General features: G+C 36.1%; 1 protein-coding gene across 1 annotated transcript in view; it reads right to left on the bottom strand.

The window, feature by feature from the left end:
• LOC109031426 (uncharacterized) overlaps positions 1–8,268 on the bottom strand; it is a 34,573-nt gene that overhangs the window by 2,041 nt on the left and 24,264 nt on the right. The window contains 6 exon segments of the mRNA XM_072302811.1: positions 1,887–1,991; positions 3,045–3,149; positions 4,081–5,443; positions 5,446–5,759; positions 6,247–6,354; positions 7,532–7,708. Of these exon segments, the coding sequence (XP_072158912.1) occupies positions 1,887–1,991; positions 3,045–3,149; positions 4,081–5,443; positions 5,446–5,759; positions 6,247–6,354; positions 7,532–7,708 (2,172 nt within the window).

The following is an 8,268-nucleotide window of genomic DNA, read 5'->3' as shown; positions in this document are numbered from 1 at the left end:
AGTATTGGATTATCGAGGTAGACTGCAACTTCTGGTTAACAAACAACATAGGTATTAGTATTACTGAAAGATGGAAAAATATTAGCAGACAGTAGAGACGTTTTATTTTCTTTAAATTTGGTTAGTAATGATAATACCTGAATGTAACCGTCCATTGGAAAAGGAACTTAAAAGGGCAGAGCAAACTTTTTAAGGAGGGCAATTTTTATCATAAGTGCCGAAAAAAGAGAAATTTTAGTTTTTAACTGAAAACTAAAATCTCCAGTATCCCAAATAGTAAGGCGCAGGTGGCTTCGTTGCACGGTTTTAAACGGAATCAACCTAACTTCGTCAGGTGTTGCCTGGTTTTATTTTTTAAGTAGAGAAGTGAGCAACACTGAAACTTGAAATTTTGGGAGTATATTCTTCATAATCTAGGGGTAGGAAGTTTTCTGTGAAAAACATTAAACGAAAGAAAATTAGGCGACATGAAAAGTAGGTAGGCTGATTTCAGCAGAATCTATCCGGTTCATTTCTTGCCGACAAAAGAGTATAGAGTTACTATTTATTTCATCAATTTTGAGCTGGAACATGACACATTACAACCTTGAGTAGCATTTCTTGAAATCTACATTTCTTCAAACCGTTATGACTCGGTTTTCGTTTGACATTTTTGGGTAGTTCTTGTGATAGGGTAAACAATGTTTGCAAAATACTCCTCCGATTAGAGGCACCAAAATCTTTATCTCGAATATTTTGGCAATGAAGTTACTTTCACTTTGGACGGTCACAAAAGGTTAGTACACACGAGAGTATTAATTCCTGTAGTTCATTGTTAATTGGAGACGTAGAAAAATTGGGTTTTGTTGCAGTGACAGAGAAGATCTTGATCAGAAGAAAACAGTAAAGGATGCACAGACCGAAATTCTTACAGAGGAGTAATGTAAATTACAGCTTCTCAGGTGCAAAATTCTAAAATACTGAATGAATAAGCTAGGTGATAAGGATCATGCTCTTACTTGTTAGATGGGGCTGTTCATAAAATACGTAACGCTTACTTTTAAATTCTGCAAACTCCCCTCCCCTTTTTAAAACAGTTTTGGGATTAAGGCCCCTATCCTTTAACAAATTAAAACAAAATGACGTAATGATTTCCTCGCCACCCTTCCTCCTAGAGCGTTACATGTTCCATGAATCACCCTACAGCATCACTTTTATGAATCATGAAAATATACTCTATGTACTACCTAAATCAATTTGTGTTGAATTTTTTGCAAGAAAAATAATTTCCAAAGTGCAAATCTAAGGAGAGAACTACGTTGACAAGGTCTACTGTTGCTCTGAGGAAGAAACTGATTTACCCATAGCATTCCAGCGGTGAAGAGTTAAGCATTGAAAATTCTAAAAGGATTGAAGCATACATGCCAGTTTTGAATTAAATATGTCACTTGTCATCATGATGCTGGCTGCAAGGAAAAGTTAGTAAACATGTAGAGAAATAATTCAAAATAGTTAGAACTGCTTTAAGTACAAAAAAAAAGAAAAATAAGAAGTTTTCGAGCTTTTAATCTTAAAGACAATTTAAAACATGGGGTTACAAATAATTCGTGCATGATTGCTTAGAGATTCAGTACAAATGATACAGTGGATCCCTGTTCATTTGGAGTCAGATTATCTGCAGCCGTCTGGAGCACTGATATTTTGTTTTCTGCAACTCTTGAACTGCGTGCAGTCTTTTTAGCTAAAAGGTTTTTTTAGCATAGTTAAAAGTAGTTTGTGGAAGTGAGAAGGGAGGTTTTGCATTGACTGTACTAAAATTCATTTGAAATTTGTCAAAGTAGTCCGATGTAAATTCACCTCACAGGAGGGAAGTAACTTAAACTGTAAAATCAGGAAGAATCAAGTACCTGGTGTATTTAATGGTTTTTCTATTTGAGTCTTGAGACCGAAAGAATACTGGATTGTGTGATCAAATGCTTCGTAACTTTTTTCAGGGCAGTACGTCCCAGGTGCTGGTGTGCAAACAAAGAACAATGAATTATTTAAAGAGCAACATGCAACTTTATGTACAATATTCCTGTCAAAATTGTGGAATTATTCGCATTTGATCGGTTTCATGAGGAAAATATCAGAGACCAAAACAGTATTATGCTTGGTAGTGGATAAAATCAATGCCCAACAGAAAACTGATTAACATCTTGGATTTTAATGAAGATAGACTCGTTTGCGAGTACATGACTCAATTTTTTTAGAGGTACGCTTGCTATAATTGAAATATCTGGTGAAAAAATCTTGTAAGCTTATTTTAAAATTTCAGTGCCTCTTATTATAGTTCATTCTGAAACTAATCCCAACTGGAAGGTATTTCACTTAAAAATTTCTCTCGATTTTTACAACAAAAAATATGCAGAAAACTTTTATGGATCACATTCTTTGATCATTTTTTTTCATTCTCCTTTCGTAATATTATGTTACATTGGATTTTCACAGAATAGATGCAAACATTCTTCTGGGAAATACTTCCATAGCGCAAAATAAAGATTTTCAGTTGTATGTGCGGTGACAAGTTAGTTTGCAAGAGAAGCAACTGATCCTTTTTCATTAGAATAAAAACCTGTGTCATGAGCATTGAGCATTTTGTAGGTGCATTGGATTTGGTGCATAATTTTATTTTTTTAATGTATTTACAGAAAATGAAATGAGATGTTTTTGATGCAGAGCCGAATGTACTGAATGACAGTCAATCAGAATATGAGTTTTGATTACCCTGACCAAAAAAACAAAATCATAACTAAGTGTCAACCTGTTTCAAACAGGATTATGAATTCCACTTCCTGCAAGAATTACCTCCTGAACAAATGTTTGTCCTAGAAGCCTAGAAGGCGATGTAAAGTTCTTAAAAAAAAAAAAAAATCAAGACACTTATGATGTCAACGAAGTTTGAAGCTCATGAAAAATTAATCATTCAATTCAACACAGCGGCATTATGTGGAATTTCGCTTGTTGAAAAATTCCGACAAGTATGCCTAATAATGATGCATTTTGAATCAAAGAAACATCTTCACCTGGCGTGTTAAGAGGTTTTTCAATTGAAGTTCTGAGACCAAAAGAGTATTGAGGTTTGTGGTCTACTGCTTCAAAGAATTTTTCCGGGTTATATGAGCCAGGTGCTGAAAAAAAAAAATGAAACAATTAGATACCCGAGTAAAATTTTAAAGCACAGTCATGTGAGGCTTTCATTTTTGAAATTTTAGACAATATGAGTCGATAGACTATATCAAACTTATTTCATTCAGGATTTTCTTGAGTAGACAAAGATTTTTTTCTCCTCGCATAGAGAGGGGGAAAATTTAACGGAAAGGTGCTCTTGTAAATTAAATGCAATCAAATGTTCCAAGAAATGAGCAGTTAAGTGAGGAGAAAATTGAACAGAAAAAGATCAAGCGCAGATGTTTTACAGCTTTACATGGTGCTTGATCGTTGCTTTTTGGAAAATGCTTGAAGCAACGCATATTTGTACATTAAAATTAGAGACAAGAGCATGTGCTCGGTATTAATGCACTGATTCCCAAGGTAAGTGAAACAAAACTATGCAGACCACCCTAAGTTGACAATACAACCCGTTGTGTAGGCGCCTTTTCAGTCTTGGAGGGAAGTTTGGCCCAGGCGGAAGAGTCAATCGATGAAAATCGAATATTGCAAAATTAGAACCTATCTTTCAAAGCATAGGGGAAAGAGCGGACCAAAAAGAATTGAATACTGTAGAATTAGAACCCTTTTTCTAATTTCCTGCCAAGACTGAAATGAAAGCAACGTTACAAACGATTTGTTGAGTTTGGATGCTTGAGTAAGGGAAGAGCATACCTTCGTTTCACTTACCTTGGATTGACGCTGCTTAGAAGGTCGCCTCAATTCCTAAAACCACTGTAAAAAAATACTTTGAGGACATTTGCTCCGACAAATTAAATTCTAGTCCCACACTTTATTCTTTATGTCAACTTCAAATCTCAATGTTTGAAAACTTCAGTTATTTTCATGTAAGATTCTTTTTGTTATGCAAAAGACAGGACGCACTACTTACAAAAATTTGACAAAACATACCTGGAGTGTCTTTTGGCTTTTCCAAAGGTGTTCTCGTTCCAAATGAGTACTGAGGTTTGTGATCAACAGCCTCATAAAATTTCTCTGGATTGTAAGCTCCCGGAGCCGGAGTGTCAACAGGCTTTTCTAAATTAGTTCTTGTTCCAAACGAATACTGTGGTGTATGATCTACTGCCTCATAGAATTTCTCAGGGTTGTAACTACCTGGAGCTGGGGTGTCCTTTGGTTTCTCAATCGGAGTTCTAGTACCAAAAGAATATTGAGGCTTATGATCGACAGCTTCATAGAATTTCTCAGGATTATAGCTCCCAGGTGCAGGTGTGTCTTTCGGCTTTTCAATAGGAGTTCTAGTACCAAAAGAATACTGAGGTTTATGATCTACAGCTTCGTAGAATTTCTCAGGATTGTAAGTTCCAGGAGCTGGAGTGTCTAAAGGTTTTTCAATTGGCGTTCTAGTACCAAAAGAATACTGAGGTTTATGATCTAATGCTTCGAAACTCTTTTCGGGGTTATAGGAACCAGGCGCTGGTGTATCTAAAGGTTTTTCAATTGGCGTACGCGTACCAAAAGAGTATTGAGGTTTATGGTCTACCGCTTCAAAATATTTTTCTGGATTATAACTACCAGGTGCTGGTGTGTCTTTAGGTTTTTCTATCGGTGTCCTTTGTCCGAACGAGTACTGTGGCTTGTGATCTAATGCTTCATAACATTTATCAGGGTTATAGGTACCAGGAGCTGGGGTATTGAGTGGCTTTTCAATAGGTGTTCTTGTTCCAAAGGAGTATTGTGGCTTGTGATCGACAGCCTCATAGAATTTTTCAGGGTTATAAGATCCTGGAGCAGGTGTGTCTAAGGGCTTTTCGATTGGTGTGCGAGTTCCAAACGAGTATTGAGGCTTATGATCTAAGGCTTCAAAACTTTTTTCAGGGTTATATGCCCCAGGCGCAGGAGTATCTACAGGTTTTTCAATTGGCGTCCGAGTACCAAAAGAATATTGAGGTTTATGGTCTACCGCTTCAAAATATTTTTCTGGATTGTAACTTCCGGGAGCTGGTGTATCTTTTGGTTTTTCAATTGGTGTTCTTGTTCCAAAAGAGTACTGTGGCTTGTGGTCGACTGCTTCATAAAATTTTTCAGGGTTATACGATCCTGGAGCAGGTGTATCTAAAGGTTTTTCGATGGGGGTGCGAGTTCCGAAGGAATATTGGGGCTTATGATCTAAAGCTTCAAAACTTTTTTCGGGATTGTATGCACCAGGTGCAGGAGTGTCAACAGGTTTTTCAATAGGCGTTCTGGTGCCAAAAGAATACTGTGGGCTGTGGTCCACTGCTTCAAAATATTTTTGTGGATTATAACTACCAGGAGCTGGGTATTGAGGGGCTTTTCGATGGGTGTCCTTGTTCCAAAAGAGTACTGCGGTTTGTGATCCACTGCTTCGTAGAATTTTTCCGGATTATAACTACCAGGAGCAGGAGTATCCTTGGGTTTTTCAATTGGTGTCCTACTGCCGAATGAGTACTGGGGTTTGTGGTCTAATGCCTCAAAACATTTTTCAGGATTGTATGCGCCGGGTGCTGGGGTGTCTACAGGTTTTTCAATTGGAGTCCTTGTGCCAAAAGAATATTGAGGCCTGTGATCAATTGCTTCAAAATATTTTTCTGGATTGTAGGCGCCTGAACCTAAACATTTTTGTTAGATATTAAAGTGAATTTTTTAGATGACAAAAAGAAGAAGAAAGTGACTTTACTAAAATAGCTGTGAAATTAGGCTAAAGATAATTGCTGCCATATTTGTGAAAGGAACAGAAACAGAAAATCAATAAGATATTCTTTCTTCGGATAAATTCTAATGAATTATCTCGTAAACATTAGTGTAGAAGCAAGAGGATAGTTCAAGCAAGAATTGAACAAAAGTAAGATAAAGGGTCATTGTGTGGTTGAATACTTTTTTGACAAGCACCTTATTCACGTTTTAGTATAAAGGGTTGAAAATGAGATCAACGAAATAATAATGTTCTGACATAATATTTTTGAGGAATAAGTGTTTCACGTTCAAGAAGCAAAAAATAAGAGTAACATGATAAAACCGGTAAACAAAAATAAAGCTTTTGCTTTTAAAGCTCATAACGAAACAAAAATTATGTGTCATCCTAATCAAAATTTTTACCTGGTGTTATCACTGGTTTTTCAGAGGGTGGCTTTGAACCGAAGGAGTATTGTGGCGAATTCTCCTGGAGGACCTTGATAGATTTATCAGGATTATAATCACCAGGGGCTGAAGAATTTCACAGGATTGATGTTATTTACAAATTAATTACACAAAGAAGAAGAGGAAGCATTCTAAAATATGCAATTTACTGCTGAATCAAGCGGAGAAAAAAATCCAATAATAGACTACAATCGGAAAGCAAACTAAAAAAGAGTTGAGGATTGCAATCACTAAAACTTATGTGTTTTCTACTGTGCTGTTTGCAAACGGTGATTCAAGTAAGATAACGCACTTTTTACATCACTACATATTTACAGTGTAGAAAATTAAAAGCCAGACAAATTTTTGAAGCTAAAAATTACAATAGTGCAGGAGTTGGAAACTTGAAATAGTACCTATTTGCTTTCATTCAATTTAACTAAATTTCAAGCGGTGCATTTACTTTTTTCAACGGTGCAAACTTATCTAAAAACAAAACCCAATTTTTAAGGATTTAAAAAAAAAAATACCTACTCCAATAAAAATTTTGTTGAATTAATCTGTACAAGATTAAACACGAACATATTTTTTCGGTGATCTTGGTTAGATTCTAAACAGTCTAAGGTGATTTGTATCTAATTTGTACCTGTCATTTGTTTCTACCTATTTCTTGTTTTCATTGCTCATGAAAACGATTTCCTTTGGAATCAATGTGAGTAAAATTCTCACAATGCTTTTGACTCTCTAAAAATCACTTCTGTATTGAGTAATACAAAATACATACAAATCACTAAAGTACAAATTGAATAGGCGGCTGACCCATTGTCGCAGATTCTAAGCTATTACAGAAACATGTTTATATGAGAGTCTTTTGAGATTGGGTCTCTTCTCATGGGTAATGCAAGTGCGATAACTGTTCCAATACCGACTGTAGTGCTTTTAATCATCAGCATCAACAATATAAAGTGGCCTATTTCTGAAAATTTAAATTAACTCAACTCTTAAAAGATATCAGTCCCAAGATTTTCGAAGAGCTGAAGTCCTCATTCAAAAAAATCTATCTCCAAAATCATCGCACAAATTCCGCGTTTTGACAATTTTTCAACCTCATAACTCCTTTAACGCACTTAGTTTTGGAACAATTACTTGACATCTTCTTGGCTTAGTGTGTTAATGATGAATCAGGTTAATCTGAGGTAAAAAAAGAAAGTTAAAGTGACAAAAATTAGATATTTTTTACCATTCAGCCGCTGAATTAAATTACCTGGAGTTGTGTTCGGCTTGTCTACACTAGTCTTCAATCCAAAAGTGTACTTTGGAGAACTGTCAGCAATGACTTTCTCTGATTTTTCGGGATTGTAGTCTCCTGGAGCAGGAAAATTTTCTATTTTCGTTTCTTTCGGTCGAGAGTGGAGGGTTGCAGCAGGTGGGGTGTCTTTGCCTTGAATAATAAAACAAAAAAAGTCTTAATTCTCACCTTACAAAGGTTTAATCCTCACTCGGGGGGAACACATGAGATAAAATCAATCTGCAACATTATGAATTGTGTTCTTTGCAACACCTACGCTAAGCAAAAGAGCGACGCCAAAAACGACCGTTTTTTGGCACAATTTGGGCCAGAAGGGATTTTTCTGAAACCGGGCCCAAACGATACCTTATGATACCCTAAAACTCTGGTTAAAATTTTAGCTTGAGTATACGCACGGTTTTTGAGAAATGAGGGGGCAAAGTTGCCAAATCGCCATCATTCTGGACAGCATTTCTACAGCAAAAAGACGGGAAAAATGGACGAAAAAGTTACATTTTTGATGGGTTTCGGCTGTAAATGTTCTTATTGGCCCCCAAGCATTTAACTGTGTTCAGTTTCAAAAAGTTTGATCGCACAGTGGTCCAAAGTGGGGAGAAATCGTCGACAAATCAGGATTCTTTGTCAAATTTTTAAAAATGGAAATAAAATTGTCGGTCTGCTGCAGTTTTCATGGCTAACAATGTTCTTATCGG

The sequence above is a fragment of the Bemisia tabaci genome, chromosome 7, assembly GCF_918797505.1.
Source record: "Bemisia tabaci chromosome 7, PGI_BMITA_v3".
Classification (NCBI taxonomy): domain Eukaryota; kingdom Metazoa; phylum Arthropoda; class Insecta; order Hemiptera; family Aleyrodidae; genus Bemisia; species Bemisia tabaci.
The sequence above is the reverse complement of the archived record's forward strand: the minus strand, read 5'-3'. Positions and strand labels throughout refer to the sequence as shown.